The 18,593-nt window shown below is 38.9% G+C and overlaps 1 protein-coding gene across 11 annotated transcripts in view; it reads left to right on the forward strand.

Moving 5' to 3' along the window:
* DAB1 (DAB adaptor protein 1) overlaps positions 1–18,593 on the forward strand; it is a 316,440-nt gene that overhangs the window by 153,539 nt on the left and 144,308 nt on the right. For all 11 annotated transcript variants that reach the window (XM_051999586.1, XM_051999587.1, XM_051999579.1 and 8 more), the window contains exons 3-4: positions 13,597–13,736; positions 17,300–17,398. In XM_051999586.1, coding sequence (XP_051855546.1) covers positions 13,597–13,736; positions 17,300–17,398 — 239 coding nt within the window. The remainder of the gene's footprint in view (positions 1–13,596; positions 13,737–17,299; positions 17,399–18,593) is intronic.

Genomic DNA, 18,593 nt, shown 5'->3' on the forward strand with positions numbered 1-18,593 from the left:
CTCTCCCTCCTTCCTTTCTTCCAAACAGTTAGGGCAAAGTCTGTTTATTTGCTTGTCTAAGTTTCTCTGGATCCTTCTAATTCATTGATTTGGCATGTTGGAGAATACTGGATTTGGGGCCAGGAGTCTTGTCCAAAATGTTTCCTTTCTTTTGGGATCTAGTGGTTCTCAAAGTCTGGTCCAGAGTATCCTGGAAATCTCTGAAATCCTTTCAGAGAGTCTACAAACTCATAATTAGTTTTTATTTTTAATGTGATCAATATCTATAACTATAAACCACATAAACAAAAACTCTTTGGACAGATCCTCAATCATTTTTAATAGGATAAAGATATTGAGAACAAAAGTTTGAGGACCACTGAAATGTAGAGAAAATCACATCATGTGTCTGATCCTGTTTCCTCATCCATTACAAATGATGGATTTGGATTGAATAAGCTCTAAAAGTCCTTCCATTATTAGGCCTATGAATCAGTCTGTGTTTACTTCTCTACCTGATTTCAGTTCCCTTGAATGAGAAGCCCTTCCCCCAGATTTATTAAACTCACGATCCCTAATCTTGCCATCATGATGCTAGCTCAAGCTTTGACTGACACAGTCTCCCCCAGTCTCCTCTCCTCTCTGATTGGTGGAGCACCAAACTCCTTTCTGCAGGTTCCCCTACCCACTCTTTCTTGCCTCTTTTGTTTTGGTTTTCTCTCTCCTTTAGATTATAAATTTCTCGAAGGTGAGATTATCTTTCTTTTTATTAACAAAACTCCCATTGCTTAGCACATTGTAGGTGCTGAATAAATGTTTTTGGTTTGGATCCTGTGAATTAATGAATTAATATAAAATAATCCAATTCAATTCACTTCAACAAGCACTTATTAAGTGACTACTGTGTGCTGAGAACTCTGGGCTACATAAACAAAATCAAAATATCCTTCACCCTTAAGGACTTTGCATTTTACTCAAGGGAAATTATGCATACACAATAAAATAATATGAAATAAATGCAATGTAAATAAAAAGCAGCAGCTAGGTGGCACAGTGGGTAGAGCACTGGGCTTGAATCAGGAAGACTCATCCTCATGAGTTCAGAGTTGGTCTCAGAAACTTACTAGCTATGTGAATAAAGCTCATTTACCTCAATTTCCTAATCTGTAAAATAAACTGGAGAAGGAAATGGCAAAACACTCCAGTAATTTTGCCAGGCAAACCCCAAGTGGGTAGAAAGAGTCAGATAGGACTGAAACAACCAAACAATAACAACAAAGTAAAAGGTATCATTCATTGGGGGAATGGGGAAGGAGCACTTGAGATGAGTTCTGAGCTAGAATGCCAAGAGTAAGCAGTAAATGAGAGTGGCAAAGGCAGAGAGAGAGGAGTTGGGTTGTTCTGTACAGACAATAGACAGATCAATTTAGCTAGAGTGTGTAATGATGAAGGGAATAATGCATAATTAATACGAATGATACTTTGGGACCAGATTGTAAAGAACTTTGTCTAATTGACTAATAGTTGCCTTTGCATTTGATACTAGAAGAAATAGGGAGCCACTGAAGCTTCATGAGGAAATGAAGGACACCATCAATGAAAATATCAGTTTCATAACTATAAGGTAGATGGACTATAGAAGAATGTGATTGTTTGGGGGTAAACCAGGTGGGATACTTTTACAACAGTACAAGTGAAAAGGAATCAGAGTAGAGAGAAGGAGATCCGAGTAGAGAAAAGGAGATCCGAGTAGAGAGAAGGGATCAGAATAGAGAGAAGGGGATAGAAGAGATAGAGGTAGTACCTTGAAGAATTAGGATCTCCTTGCATTACCAATATTCATGTATCTGAGAACCCCATAATCTACTTTTTGTTTGTTTGGTTGGTTGGTTTTTGGTTTGGGTTTTTTTGTTTGTTTGTTTCATTTTTTTCCTGAGGCAATTGGGGTTAAGTGACTTGCCCAGGGTCACACAGCTAGGAAGTGTTAACTTTCTGAGGTCAGATTTGAACTCAGATACTCCTGACTTCAGGGCACTGCACCACCTAGCTGCCCCATCATAATCTACTTTTTAAATGCTGGCTCTCATCCACATAGATGGTTGCTCCCAGCAGACCAACCCACTATCCCCAAATACATTCGCTGCAGATCTGCTCAATTTGCCGGAAGCCTTTCTTGAGCTTTCCAAACACTTCAAGGACACCATTGGAACTCTCATTTCTCGATTATGATCTGATTTGTAGATTTCAATTTATTAAATCTAAAGACCTGCTCAGAAATTCCATATAAAAATCAAGTTCAGAGGGACAAAACAATTAGCTAAGGTCAAAGTCTTTTCTTCTCTGCCATAACCATCCCCATTTCTTTTGATTAGTCTGGGCTTTGTATGATTTCAGGTCCCTTCACTATCTCAGTCCCTGCCTCCATAGATGTACTGCACATGGCCAGTGTTCTCCACGGAACGTGCCAGCCAAAAGTGAGATTAATTGGCCAGATAGAGTCTCAGGTTCGCAAAACCAATATGAGTGTCTACTTGGATTTAGATGAACTTATGTGAATTTGCATTTTACCACCCAAATTTATGATGCCGACTTTAAGTGTGTATTTTACGATTACTGAAGACAGTGAATTTGGAGGAAAAACAGCATCCTCTAATATCCATGCAGATTAGCTGAGACCCAAAGGCCCAGAATATGGATAAAATAAGGCTGACCCTGAAAGAAATGTGGGCAAGTGTTACTTCTGTAATAAATCAAAAGGAATTTGTCTACTGCACAGGACTAAATCGCAGCTGCATTAGAAAGTGTGGTTGTGTGTCTGTGTGTGTATGTCTTTGTGTCTTTGTGTCTTTGTGTGTGTGTGTGTGTGTGTGTGTGTGTGTGTGTGTGTGTAGACTTGACCCCCTTCCATATGAACTAGGCTCAATATGCATTTTCAGTCAGCATCCATTTAAAATTATGATTCATAATAAAAACCTATTAAAAATTTAAAAAAATAAAATAAAATTATGATTCATGGGCCCCCACTCGAAGCTTCTTTTTTCCCTTTCAATTGGCAGTTACTCAAAGCAAAGATGTTTGATTAAACAGAAATGCTCCACATGTCCCAATACACATAGAAGGACTCTTGTCTCCAGATTCTCCCACCACCAATGAAAATGGGAACATCAATTGGCTGAATAGCATATGTGCTTGTGGTTACATTACAGCCACCAAATTCCTTTGTAACTCCAAATCTGCTACTTGCTGCTTCCCTGCAGAGGTAATTATGTTTTGTTTTCCTTAGCTACTCTAGTCACTAAGCTGATATTATCTAAAGGGTAGGCTTCCTTGTATCAAGGTACTTTTTGGGGGTAACATTTGTTACTTCTCCAATGAGCTATTAAAGCCATCTCTTGCTATTCTTTAAATTGTTACTAAATTTCCTCTTTTCAGGAAGCTATCTAGAACTCTTTATGAACTACTTCCTAGTTGCAGAACTATATGTGCTCCTTTGTGAGACAGATCCAAGGCTGTACCTAGCCAGCAGGGCAGAAAGTCCTTTAACTCAACTCTGTCTTTTGGCAAAGTTTTCCCCCTTCAATAAAAAATCCTCCAGGCCAGCCAGATTGTTTGGATATGGATAAGTAAATTTCATAAGCTTTCACAATGTAAAGCTATTCACGAGCTGCACTGGAAGAGGCAGAATGAAACTGGTAACCTCAAACGTACAGTCCTATGATTATGCTGGACATATTATTTCCCTAAATGTGGCTGAACTATAATACATGTGTTTCGGGGATTGAAAATATAGCAGAGATAAGAGGTTAAATAATCACTTATGAGCCAAGAATCACAGAGTGCTAGAATTTGAAGGTGGTTAAGGGTAGGAATCATGTATACCAATCCCATAGGCAGATCTTTTTCCTAAGTTCCTTCCATCTCTGAAGTTATAGAATGTCAAATCTAGAAAAGATCATCTAGTGAAATATATATTTTTTGTAGATGAAAAAAAAATAGCAATGACTTGCTTAAGATCACACAGCTAGTCAGTGGCAAAAAATTAGATTATAATTAGAGTCTTCTTGCTCAAAGTTTTCTGTTCTTTCTAGTAGTTATATATTCTCCATTTGAATTTATTGTATATTATGAATAACTCTCCTCTGCATGTTAACAAAATAAACAAAAAGTACAGTTAACCTACATGGCAACACTAACTGTATATTCCACATTCTGTATCCATGGTCCTCACTATGCTGAGAATGAAAGCATGCTTCTTCTTATTCTTCTAATACCAGAATTGGTCATTATAATCCACTAGAATTTGATTGTTCTAGCCCTTATCATGGTTAATAATAATGGAGTATTATGATATATGTTGTTCCCTTGATTCATCTTTCTCCCTGTGGATTCATTTTATGCAAGCCTTGCCTCCCATAGTTCTGTGAATTTCTTGTACTGGTCATTTCATAAAGTTCAGTAATAATACATTTCATTATTCATATATCATATTTTGTAGAGCCATTTTCCAAACAATAGACAGCTACCTTTTTTCAAGGGTGTTTTTTGTCTCTATTAAGAGTCATTTTTAACATCATTTTGTAAATTAAAGATTAAGACAAGTCATTTCCAGAATTATTTCTTCAATCAATGCCCAGTGGTAATGCCCTGTTTTCATTTATGTCAAGTATTTGGACAAAGGTCCAATAAAAAGGTGGAAGGAATGTTTGATGCCATGTCAAAAATTAATTTATTGTGCCCTTAACTGTAAGTCACAGGAAAACCAAATCAATTTGCATTTATCTTTATTTACATTGAACATGAATTTCAATGTAGTCATGTCATTATGTACACAACTCAGCTGTGACCTGCTTCAAACCTCCCCGTACCCTGCCCCCTCCTCCACTGTGTTTTTTCCTTTTTCAAAATAGCTCAGGGACTTGAGCCGATCTTTCTCTGAGGGCCAACACATCCTACCTGGCTCTAGACACATCTCTGCCCAGTCTTTTTAAGCTCCTGGAGCATAGTGGGTATTGTTGTTGATGATGATGATGATGACGACCACCATTGCAACTTTATTCCATGTTATTTTCTATCATTACTTAGCATGTTTTACTAACTTTATGAAAATCATTACCATCATCTTATTTTATGATTATTTATAATTATATTTTGTTTATATTATTGGCACATATCAGCAGAGTATCTTGCACATATTAGGTTCTTAATAAATATTTATGGAATCATCTTTTTGTTGAATTAGTTTGAATGGATTGAATGAACAGCTTCTAAGTTACTGCCCCTATATCCTTTTCGTTCTTAGCTCCTTCTTTCATTTCTGGATTCCCTTTCACAGAGTGAGAGTCAGCACTTCAGACATCCTTCATATTTTGCTTCCTTCACATGGTAATGCTTCATCTAAGTCTTTCCAAATGTCTTTATATCCCTCATTTATCATTTTTAATGGTACCCTAGTATTGTATTACATTGCTATACCACAATTTATTCAGCCATCCACCAACTGGTGGACATTAAGGCTATTTCCTATTCTTTGCAATTACAAATAGCCATGGAGTAGTGACTAGAGAGCCCATCTCCAAGCAAGAAAACTTGGGTTTCGAGTCCCCTTTCTGACCCATGTTATCTGGGCAACCCAAGACAAATTGATTAATTTTGCTTCATCCTGAGCCAGAACTATTCAACTCCAGTTCACAAAACTGCTTGTGCAGGAATAAGAATAAAATATAATTGAGAAATATTTTTAAAATTCAGTTAAAAGTAATGTAAATTTGTGGTTTTCTAAGTCAATATGAGGTCTACAGGATCCTTCTGAGCTTGACACCTCTGATCTTAAGACTTTTTCTTATAGAGAAAGCACCAATCTGCCTTTTGAAGGGAGTTTCCTCATTTTTCTTCTTGCTCAAAGTTTTCTGTTCTTTCTAGTAGTTATATATTCTCCATTTGAATTTATTGTATATTATGAATAACTCTCCTCTGCATGTTAACAAAATAAACAAAAAGTACAGTTAACCTACATGGCAACTCTAACTGTATATTCCACATTCTGTATCCATGGTCCTCACTTTTATGCTGAGAATGAAAGCATGCTTCTTCTTATTCTTCTAATACCAGAATTGGTCATTATAATCCACTAGAATTTGATTGTTTTAGCCCTTATCATGGTTAATAATAATGGAGTATTATGATATATGTTGTTCCCTTGATTCATCTTTCTCCCTGTGGATTCATTTTATGCAAGCCTTGCCTCCCATATTTCTGTGAATTTCTTGTACTGGTCATTTCATAAAGTTCGGTAATAATACAGGAGTTTTCCTCCATTTTGGAGGGTCTCAAAGCAAGAAATAATAAGTCCATATCCTCTGCCTATCACTGATGCATGTGTGCACACATACATATACAGATATGCATATACATACAGATACACACACATATATGTGTGTGAGCAAATTATATAAATATTGTGATGTGTGAATATACACATATAACATATCTTCTGTTTCTTTTCTGTTGATTGCATTATGACAGGGCTTATTTGCCTTTTTCTCATGGAAAGACCCTTTTGGAAACCTGATAAAACTTATGAATTCTTCAGAAGAATGTTTTTTAAATGTCTAAAATAAAACATAGAAGATTACAAAAGAAAATATTTATATTGAAATGCGTTATCCATGTGTATATGCATATGCATATTCATATATACATATACATGTAATATGTATATACATACATATACATATATATCTTTATGGATAATAGTTGAATCTCAGCTTAGAATATATTCAAATCAAGTCAACAATAAACATCTATTAAACTCCTACTGTGTATTAGGCCATGTGCTCATTGCTGATGATACAAAGAAGGGCAAAATTATTGAAAAAAACATTCATCTCTGCCCTCAAAAAGCTCACAGTCACAATTACACAATATAAAATACAGGCCAAATTGCAGATAATTTCAAGAGAATTCCTAGAAATAGAATGATAGTACCCAAGAATACGATCCCTTTTGTGACTTGTCTTTTGTCAGATAGCTTAGCCTTCAGAAATGTATTCAATGGTTATTCCACTAAGAATGTTTATGTATCACTCCCTCCTCAGTCCCAGCTGCACTGAGCTTTGTCACTGTTATATTTATTTGCCAACTTAATGTATGTAAAGATAACATCAAAGTTTCTCTTTCTCTCTGTTTCTGTCTCTCTGTCTTTCTCTGTATCCCTCTCTGTTTCTCTTCCTGTGTGTCTGTCTCTGTCTCTCTCTGTGTCTCTGTATTTCCTGTATCTCTCTGTATCTATCTCCCTGCCTTTGCCTCTCTCTCTCTCTCTCTCTCTCTCTCTCTCTCTCTCTCTCTCTCTCTCTCTCTCTCTCTCTCTCTCTCTCTCTCTCTCCCCCTTCCTTCCCCCTTCTCTCCTTCCTTCCCTCCCTCTCTTTCTTCCTCTCTCTCTCCCCCTCTTTGTTTTCCAGCAATGAGTTTGGAAGTAGGAAGCTACAGTCCCAATGCCCATCCTGTTCCTTCTGTTCCTGACTTACTGCTACATGATTGTGGTCAAGTCATTCCCTGCCCCCATTCCCTCCCCTCCCCTGTCCTCTCTGACCACTGAGCCCTCCACGATCTCCAAAGTCCCTTCTTGCTCACACATTCCAACAAGGCTGACTCTTGTGGGGAATGACATCACCCAAACCTTCTAATAGAATTATAGCCCTCGCGGTTCAGCTGCCTTTTATTTATCCTTTTACTAATATCACTGAGACCTTGTTCCAGATCTTCTTATGAAAAATGACCCTTTTAATGGTGGAAAGTTTAATGAGAACCAGAATCATCTTCTGCATAAGTGCCCTTCATACGAATTAGCTGTGCCCTGGGTCCCGATCGAAATTGGACACCCCACTTTCATCCAGATGGTCTAATATTTTTCTATTAATCCGTGCCCTTGGTCCACGCCCCGTGATTGACCTGTCTCCTCTCTAGCTTGGGCCGGCCAGCGGCCCTTGGGATTCCTGGAGAGGCAGGTGTTATACAGGCCTCTGTTTAAATGCCTTGTTCTTAGGGAGCCTGGATTTATGTATGTTGCATGGGAGCTGGAAGCTGTTTACCCAATTTCCAGGCTTTCTGAGACATAAATTGTGCACCAGAAAGTGCTTTTAATGCTACGAATTCGTTGAGGTTCAGCAGAGCTGATCTGAGGCTTGAACGCGTTCAATATGCATGTATATGCAAGATGGGAAGCCGGGGATGGGAGGCAAACTCAGACAGAGGTGGGGGCTATTTTTTTTCAACTCACAGCAGTGAAAGGCGTATTATTGGTAAACAGAGCATGCTGGTATATTGAAGATGTGGGGCTGAGAGCTGTCAGAAGGGATGAGGAGAGCCGGCTTTTCATTGGTGAGAGAAAATGCTGACTAAGTTATCTTTGTCCCCGGCCCCCTTTGGAGAGGGGGCTGGGGATGGAGCCACTGATACCATTGTGCCTGCTTCCTCTGGCAGATGCTGTTTACAGGACCCAGCATGTCAAATGGACCTCCCTTAGCTTTTAGCTATAGGTACCGACATCTGCCTCCGCGTTTCCCCGAGGCTTAATTTTAACATTAGTTACAGTTTCTGACTCATCATCCATGTGCCGTGCATCTCTCATAAAATATTATTTAACAAGCGTAAATGGCCTAGGCGCTGCTTAATCCCAGCAGGGTGTGGAGCGCTAAAGGAGGCAGCCCGGAAGCCTGGGATCTGCCAGCTCCAGCCCCTCTGGCCCCTGCCACACGCCAGTGGGGCAACCGTGGCCAATCCGGAAAACCCAGAGAGGTCCTCACGGGACCTACCTACAAAATCACGGGAGCTTTCGCTGTACCGGCCTAACGACGGGTAGGGAGCCAGGCCAAATGCAACTCGCTTCAATTCGGTTCAAGTCAAGTCAGCAAACCTTTATCAATAATGATGCTATTTATTAATAACTATAACAATGATTAGCATTTATATGGCAACTTTAAGAGTTGCAAAGTGATTTATATACCATGATCTTGTTTAATCCTTACAGCAAGTTTGGGAGGCAGATGGCATTATGATGCCCATTTTACAGCTAGGATAACTGAGACTCTGGGAGGTTAAGTTAATTGGTCAGGGTCATCCAGCTCTTAAGCATTCAAAGCAGGATTTTTGTGATTCTTGAGTCCAGCGTTCAATCCTTGTCCCAGTCAAACTCACAGGCACTGTAGGCATGTACACACAGAAGTCTAACCCCAGAACTATTCTTCCACCCAGCTGGCTCTCGGGGAGTAGAATACAGGATTATGTACATAAATGAGAAGGAAAGACAAAGTAATATACCACCATTTCAGCATCCCTGGGAGGGTCAAGCCAACCGTCTTGTAGATGTTACCTGAGCTCTATAATCTGTGACTTGGTGATACCCTGGGGACAAGAAGAAAAACAGCTTAAGGAAAAAGAGAAAAGCCCACTAACATAAATAGAAAATAATGACATCATCATTGGATTTATATCTAGAGACCACTATCAATGCAGCATCGTATCTCCTGTTCCATTTACTCCTCCCCATGTCCCTGTGGACATTGATTTGGCCATAAAGTCAGTGGAAATGCTGCTGGCTTTTGATGGGGTCTGTGTGTTCCCAATGTCCAGTCTAATTCACTGTAGGCTCTCAATGAAAGCTTGTGAAATATGACTTTGCAGTCAGAGGACTTGGGTTTGGCACTTGGACTTGGGTTATCTTGGCTAACTCATTTCTAACGCTCAGAATCTCAGTTTTCTCCTATGTAAAAATGAAATCGTTGTTAGCACATCATTTTTGGCTTGTTCTCTCTCCCATTACCTTGGAAATTTTTGGAGGGGCTTTATTCCCCTTTGTTTTCATAGCTTCAGTGTTTTTCCCAGTGTCTGGTACATGGAAAGCACCTACTATGTGTTTATTGACACTCTTTAAATATCTTTCTAATCCTAAATCCTCTGATTCCTGTGAGGATCAATGTCTTGTTGGGGCCACACAGCAAATATGTCTGACCCAGGTTTGGAGCAAGGACCTGTTGTTTCTTCTCCAGAGAGTCAGAGTTGGGGTATTTTAGATAACAATGAGAGACTTGGAAAGTAGACTAAATCAATTTACTTGTCTAGAACTCAGTTTTCTCATCTGTAAAATGAGAAGATTAGATTTAATATTCCAAGGAGGAAGTGACTCACTCAAAGTAATTGAGACAGTATTTGAACCTGTTACCTACTGTTTTTCTACAGCACCACTTTCTATCTAACCTCAAATTTTTGTTTTTATAATGAGGGAACACAAGCCCAGAGAGAGATGGTGATTTTCTCAGAGTCATACAGGTCAAAAGTAGCAATCAGGATTTGAATCTAAGTTCTCTACCTCTCTGTTGTTTGTTATATTAAATTCTATTCCAAGTTCAGGTTCAAAGACATTTAACCATGTGTGTACTGATGATTTTAACGGCAGGGCCCAAAGGTTTTCTTAAAGGAGAATCAATATCATTCATTTTCCACATTGCTATTTTTCCTTGAGATATAAATAATCAATATGTCTCCATGCTCCAGAAGACAAAATATCATTATTTAATGGCCACAGAGCAGAAGATGCTTACAGGGGCCTTATGACAAGTATCCTCCATCTATATTCAAAGGAATTGGTGATATTCATTCATTGTATCATCAAGCATAAATTAAATACCTACTGTATGCCAGTTATTGTGCAAAAGATAGAAATACAGAAACAAAACATAGTGTGTGGGAGGTATAGCAACCTGACTAGAGTAAGGAACGCCTGAGTGTAAATCCTGCTTCTGACCCATGCTGACTGGGCAAGCTTGAGCAAGCTCATCTGTAATGTAAGTGTGCAGACTGAGTGGGCGCCATGGGTTTTTCCAGTTCTAAAACTACATTCATATGAGCCTACCATATGTGCTCATGAAAGGAAATGGAAAAAGGAAAGACAGACAAGACTTGAGGAGCCAGGGTCTCCTTCTCAAGGCAGCACTGCAAGCTCATGAAACTGAAATAAGAGCTTCTGGAACAGAGAAAACTCCATCCCAAGAAGGAAGGAAGGAAAGAAAGAAGGAAGGAAGGAAGGAAGGAAGGAAGGAAGGAAGGAAGGAAGGAAGGAAGGAAGGAAGGAAGGAAGGAAGGAATAGAGGGAGGGAGGGAAGAAAAAAAGAAGGAAGGGAGAGAGGGAGGGAAGAAGGAAAAAAGGGAAAGGAGGAAGGAAAGAATGGAGGAAGGGAAGAAGGAAGAAAGGAAGGAGAGAGGGAAGAAAGAATGGAGGGAGGGAAAGAGAAAGAAAAGAGGAATGGCAAAAAGAAATAAAGTGAAAAGGAGGAGAGGAGGGAAGGTATATCACAAAGTGTATTCCAAACAACCAACCTGTAATGTATATAATGCAATTATTGTTATTGTTGTTGCTACCACAGTTTTACAGAAGAAGAAACTAGGTATATAGAGCTTAAGCTACTTATCCATGTTTGCACAGATAATAAGTGTCAGAACCAGGATTTGGACCCAGATATTCCAGTTTCATGACCTCTGGCCCACAAAACACATACAGCTTCTTACAGCTAGAGCAGTCTACTATATGAAATAATGCATTACATTTGGTATCAAGAAAACCTGAGTTCATTTCTACTCATAAGAAAAGGTGCTCTAAATCACTAGTGATCAGAGAAATGCAAATTAAAATAACTCTGAGGTACCACTAACCACCTTTCAGATTGACTAAGATAACAGGAAAAGATAATGAATGCTGGAGGAGAGGTGGGTAAACTGGGACACTGATACATTGTTGGTGGAGTTGTGAACTGATCCAACCATTCTGGAGAGCAATTTAGAACTATGTTCAAAAAGCTATCAGACTGTATACCCTTTGATTCAGCAATGTCTCTACTGGGTCTGTATCCCAAAGAGATGAACGGGACCCACAAGTTCAAAAATGTTTGCAGCAGCCCTTTTTGTAGTGGCAAGGAACTGAAACCTGAGTGGATGCCCATCAGCTGATGGGCTGAATGGGGGATGACTGAATAAATTATGGTATATGAATGTTATGGAATATTTATTTTTCTGTAAGAAATGATCAGCAGGATGATTTCAGAGAGACCTGGAGAGACTTAAAGGAACTGATGTTAAGTGAAATGAGCAGAACCAGGAGATCATTGTACACAGCAACAATAAGATTATACAATGATCAATTCTGATAGACATGGCTCTTTTTAGCTGTGAGATGATTCAGGACTGTTCCAAAGGTCTTGTGATGAAGAGAGCCATCTGCACCCAGAGAGAGATCTGTGGGAACTGAGTGTGGACCACAACATAGCATTCTCACTCCTATTGTTGTTGTCCACTTGCATTTTATTTTTTACTTATTTTTCCCTTTAGATTTGATTTTTCTTGTGCAGTAAGATAATTTTATAAATCTGTATGCATATTTGGATTTAACATATATTTTAACTTGTATAACATATATTGGATTACTTGCCATCTAGGTGAGGGGGTATGGGGAAGGGGGAGAATTTGAAACACAAAGTTTTGCAAGGGTTATGTTGAAAAATTATCCATGCATATCTGAAAATAAAAAGCTTTGGGACAGCTAGGTGGTGCAGTGGATAGAGAACTTGAAGTCGGGAGCATCTAAGTTCAAATCTGGCCTCGGATACTTAATACTTCCTAGTTGTGTGACTCTGGGCAAGTCACATCCCTCAGCAAAAAAAAAAAAAAAAAAAAAAAAAAAAAAAAAAGAAAAGAAAAGAAAAGAAAAAGAAAAGAAAAAGAAAAAAGAAAAGAAAAGAAAAAGCTTTAATAAGAAAAAAGGAAAAGAAAACCTATGTCCTAATTTTGACACTGGCTGTGTGACTCTAGGCAACTACCTTCTCTCTGAGTTTCAGTTTCCTTATCTATTAAAGGGGACAGTGATGCTTTATACCTCACAGGGATAGAGTGAAACTCAAATGAGATGACGCAGGTAATGTGGGATTGGAAAACTGTGAAAATGGTGCATTAGAGGTGGGGATTAATACAAAATCTGGTCATAATGAGTCTAAGGATCAGAACAAAGGTGAGCATTTATAGCAGTATAGAGTTGGAAGTCGCTACAGAGGCCATCTAATATGATCCTTTTATTTTACTAAAAAAACAAAAAAATTAAAAAAAAACCTGAGGCCATGAGAGATTTGTTGACCTGCTTAAAGTCACATATAAGACCATAAGCCTTGAAGTGAAATGCACTCAGATCCTCCATGTTATCCACCCCCTTCATTTAACAGATAAGCTAACACATAAAAACTGAGACCTTCAGAGGTATGTGCACCTAGGGTCTCTCATAAGGTCATAAATCAAGGGCTAGAAACTATCTCATAAATAAAAAAAGATTTGTTATTTAAAAACCGAGACCATTGAGTGACTTGGCCAAAAATGGACAGATAGCAAGCTGCCCCTCCAGGACTGGGAGCCAAGTACCTTCATGCTAGCGTATCAGTGTTTGGGACCCTATTCTCCACTCGAATCCTAGTGAAGTTGATGTCTCTTGAATGGACCATAAGCCAATCTGAGGATCTCTAACTCTGACCCCCCAGCCCTGTTCCCTGCCTGAATGTCTAAGCCCACTTTGTTCTTTCTCCCCAGGTCAGGATCGCAGCGAAGCCACTTTAATAAAGAGGTTCAAGGGTGAAGGCGTCCGGTACAAGGCCAAGCTGATCGGCATTGATGAAGTTTCTGCCGCACGGGGAGACAAGTTATGTCAAGATTCTATGATGAAGCTCAAGGTACCTAGAACTAGATGGACGTTCATTTCTTCTGACAGGGAGTGGGGGAGATGGAATGATTTTTCATGATGCAGGTCATTTGTGACCATAAGAACACAATGAACTGACATTCACACCAACTTTCTAAGGCTTGCAAAGCGCTTTGATGTAACTCATGGCTTTAGAGAAATTGACATGATAGAGAGCCATCAATTTCACATCACAGGATCCGAGTTCTAATCCTGGTTCCTCTTTGTGTAACCTTTTAGATCCTCAGTTTCCTTCTTTGTACAGATACTTCTCAGGTACGGTAGTATGAATCCTTGAAGTGGCCACATTCTTCAGATTTAAATCATATATTTCCATTGGGGTGGAACCAGTGGCCATGTTTTATAAAACAACTTTGAAAGGTATAAATCTGAATATATGTGACAACTTTGTGGGATTTATTATTGGCACAAATCAGTATGGGATTGGAGTAAATGATCTCCAATATCCCATCCAGCTCCAAATCTGTGAGCCTAATATAGCCAATGTGTATATGCCATAGGATTAGCTAAGGAAAATGAGGCAAACTAGCCTTCAGTCTTTTGTGGATCTCTTCATTACAATGTAGACTACAGTAAAATGAGGTCAGAAAAAAATGGTTGTTAAGATTGGAGAAGGAAGGAAGGAGGAAAAATCAGGGTTTATGGCAGGAGTGACATTATTTGAAATGGAGTTTGAAGACCAAAGAAAGGTTGCAAGTGAAGAGGGAAAATGTTACTCCAGGTATAAGTAAGATCATGAGGTTAGGAAACTCCAGGATTTTCAGTGTATCAAAGGTAATCCAATGCGGCTGAGCAAAGGTGCAGTGGAAAGAAGTAACAGTGGGCAGGATTCTTGAGATATCTATTAAATGATCGGGCTGTCTTCAGTCAAGGGTCTAGGGACTTTCAATATCTATATTTCCATATAATTGGTTTACTTTCTAATCCCATGTATTTTATTCTATGCCCTTAAAAGGACTTTATTCTGAAGATGCCCATTGCCAAAGACGTCACTCCCTTAAAACTGTAGATGATACCACAGGTTCTTCCTAATTCCAATATTTGATATTTTAAAATCCCTCTGGCTCTGACATCTTTTGTCTCTTCCAGATCAGTCATTCTCACCTCTGACATTCCCTATTCTAATGCCCTTCCTCACTTTGATATACCCTGTTCTAAAATCCTTCCTGGTTCTGATATTCTCTGTTCTAAACTCCCTCCCAGAAGCTCTAGCCTAAGGTCCCTCCCACATGTGACAATCTCTCTTTTAAGTTCCTTACCAGAGGGGACAGTCTCTGATCGAAGGTGTTCCCAGCCCTGTTCTTAAACTCTTTCTAGTTCTAATATTCTCTGTTCTAAGTCCCCCCCAGAGGTAAGATTCCCTGTTTTCAAGGTCTTTCAGAACCCTAACATTCTGTCCTCTAAAGTCCTTTTCCAGCTTTGATATTCCCTGTTCTAAGTTTCTTCCCAAAGATCCCATTCTAAAACCCCTCACGACCCTGACATTTTCTGTCTTAAGGTCACTCCAAGTTCTAATAATCTCTTTTCCAAATGCCTTTCCAGAGGTGATAGTCTCTGTTCTAGAGTGCTCCCAGATCTATTACCCCTTGATTCTAGGATCTGTGCCACATGGTACTGGTCTTTCTGAACCATTATTTTATCATAAATCAGTGCAAACTCCTTACATTCTAGCAATAAGCAACAGTCATTTTTCTGTCAACAGAATCCTAGAAGGTAAAAGCCAAAGATGCTTAACTTGGGCTTTCTTCAAAAAAAGAAAAAGAAAAATTCAGGCGATGATGTTAATGCTGATGGCGTTGTGACATGAGACTCATAACTCTTTCTTCAGTAATCTTGACCTTAATTTACATTCCATCAGCACTTAAGTCAATCAGCCCTCCTAGGCTAGATTAACAGACAAATGCTCATTATTCTTTTGCTTTAAGTGGGGATGGCCTATCTCCCCAACAGCTTTTTAATCTAAGGGTTCATGGTGCCTCTTTTTTTTTTGCCTGTCTAGAGAGCTCAAAATACCATTGTCAACACAAAGGAATCATTCAATAAATGATCTCGATGACTTAATTAGTGGATGAATGAATGAATGAATAAATTGCTCACTATCCCCCAAATGAAATGAGAGCCTTGGATCTTAGCTGGATTTCCTAATCTGCACCTGTTGGCATTCTACCAATTCTTCAGAGCCAAACTCAGATGCAATCTGATTCATCAAGTGCACCTGGACTCCTCACTGTCCTATCCACCCAGAAGTGATCTTTCCTTTCTACAGACTCATCAGATTTCTCTTACTCTGTTTTGTTTTCCATATTAACACTAAGTTTCTTTTTTTATGACTAAGTTTCATTTCTCCTAATAGACTCTTGTATACTGTGGAACGAGACTCTTGTGTACTGTGGTTTTCTCTTTGCATTTCCCCATATTCTAATATAGTTCCTTAACTTAATAAATCCTCTTAGTAAGTCATGGGATATCAGAATTGGACACGCCCCCCAAGATCATTTAATTCAAACCTTTTATTTGACATAGAGAGCAACTGAGGTTTAGCAAAATGAATTGCCTCTTCAAGGTCAAATCATGAATTAATGGAAAGGGGAGAACTAGAAGCCAATGCTTCTGTTTCCTGCCTTGGTGTGCCTTTAGAAAAAACCACAGTATTTTCCTAATGAAAAAGTAAATGAGTAAATAAATAAATGGTGAATTAGAGAATAGATGATTATAATAGTTGTTGGTATTTATATAACACTTTAAAGTATTCACAGCACTTCACATATATGTGTGTTTATGTATATACATATATATTGTGTGTATGTATGTGTATATACATATATGTGTGTGTTTATGTATATACATGTTTCTGTGTATGTATGTGCATATATGTATGTACATATATATGTATATGTTTATGTATATACATATTTGTGTGTGTATGTATATACATATATGTGTGTATGCTTATGTCTATAACATATTTGTGTATGTATGTGTATATGTGTATATATACATATATGCATCTATGATTATGTTTATGTATATACATATTTATGTGTGTATGTGTATATATGTCTATATATATGTAAAGTTTTATTTGATGGTAAAAAGGGGATGGAAGAATGAATAAAGATTGAAGGAATGAGGCAATATGTATAATCTGGTGATAGAGATTAATAGAATTCTAGATCTCAAACAAAGGGATTTAGCAAATTATCTAATCTAACTGTCTCATTTTACAATAGAGGAAACTGAGACCAGGAAAGTTTGAGTAGTCACACCACAAAGGTGTTGCAGAGCCAGGGTCTGCAACCTGTTTTCCTATTCCATATCCAGCTGTGTTTCTATCAGACTAAGATGTCAACCTTTTAGGATTTGGAAAATGGGCCATGAGAGAATAAAAGGGCCAACGAGACTAGTACTGAAGTAGAGAATCATCGTCCACGGGTTGATGGTATCTGACCTACCTTAGGGGGCCTCTCTGCAGCAAAGTTACCGGAGAAGAGCCAAGAAAATGCTGAACTCAAACCCTGTCCTTTCTCTCCGCAGGGAGTTGTCGCTGGAGCCCGTTCCAAAGGCGAACACAAACAGAAAATCTTTTTAACCATTTCCTTTGGAGGAATCAAAATCTTTGATGAAAAGACAGGAGTAAGTAAAAGAATGATATGACAGAACAGGATTGAATTTATTGACAGATGTGCCCTTAAAAGCCTTCCCTCGCTGCTCAGCAATCTCCAATCCGCATAAACACACATAAGGCAGCTGACAAACTTGATAAGCTGGGCTCGTCCATCACAGAGAGCCTCTTTGCTGAGTGAGGTGGGAGGCGATTGTGCGGCGTTGGGGTAGCGTGCGTTATGCTCAAAATTCTATAGGACCCCCGTCCTTTAATGGGAGATTGATAGACTTAGATGAGCTGGGGGGAAATGGCATCATTTATAGGAAATTTCCATCCATATTTGCCATATTAACCATGGATACTCAGCAAAGCCTTTCTCCTCAATGTCGATGAATTCTGACACTCAGGTTTAACCTCCAGTACCTTGAAATTGGTGTAATTTCAGCAAGGGAATTGGGCTCTTAATCTTTAAAAACCCCAAATCCATCACTTTGTGACTAGGAAAGGAGAGGGCAGATGTGTTCTTTAGGTCTGCCAAAGATGGGGTGGGATGGAATTCTGGGTTTGCTGACTTCAAAGTAGCTTTTCATGCTCAGACTCACTGGCAGTTTTTGACTCAGTGGTTCCTGGAATCATAAATTTGGAACTGGAAGGGATTTTAGAGGCTATTTCATACAAGCCACTCATTTTTATAGATTAGGAAAATAAGACTCATGGAGTTCAAATGATATGTACAAGGTCACAGAGATCACTAAGTGGCAAAGTCATCATTTGAACCCAGTTCTCTGACTCCATATACTGCACCACCAAGGTTTGTCCAAAGAGTTAAATAAGTCGAGATGAAATTTTCAGGTTTTTCTTGGAGGTGGTCGTTTGATAAAGAATTGCTTGCTCTTGTTCCCTTGGAAGAAAGAGTGGGAAAGCCGGGGCATCTGGAGGTTTGAGAGGGTAAAAACAGGAAGGAGGAAGATCTGGACAAAGTTTATCTGCTTTGCAGTGAGGTCTGAGGACCCCTCAGTAATATTTTTATCATTATTAACAAGCCAAATTTCCTATATCTTTGAAGCTGAAAAATATATCCAGAATGGGGGGAGAAGCTTTTCTTTTGCCCAGAGATACCTTTGGAAAAGATCTGCCTTACCCCCGCCTTTATTCATCCCCACCGTGGCAGGAGGGCATGAGTTTGTGGTTATTATTGTTGTCTCTAGGAAGAGAAAAAAAGAA

Source organism: Antechinus flavipes, chromosome 4 (assembly GCF_016432865.1).
Source record: "Antechinus flavipes isolate AdamAnt ecotype Samford, QLD, Australia chromosome 4, AdamAnt_v2, whole genome shotgun sequence".
NCBI lineage: Eukaryota > Metazoa > Chordata > Mammalia > Dasyuromorphia > Dasyuridae > Antechinus > Antechinus flavipes.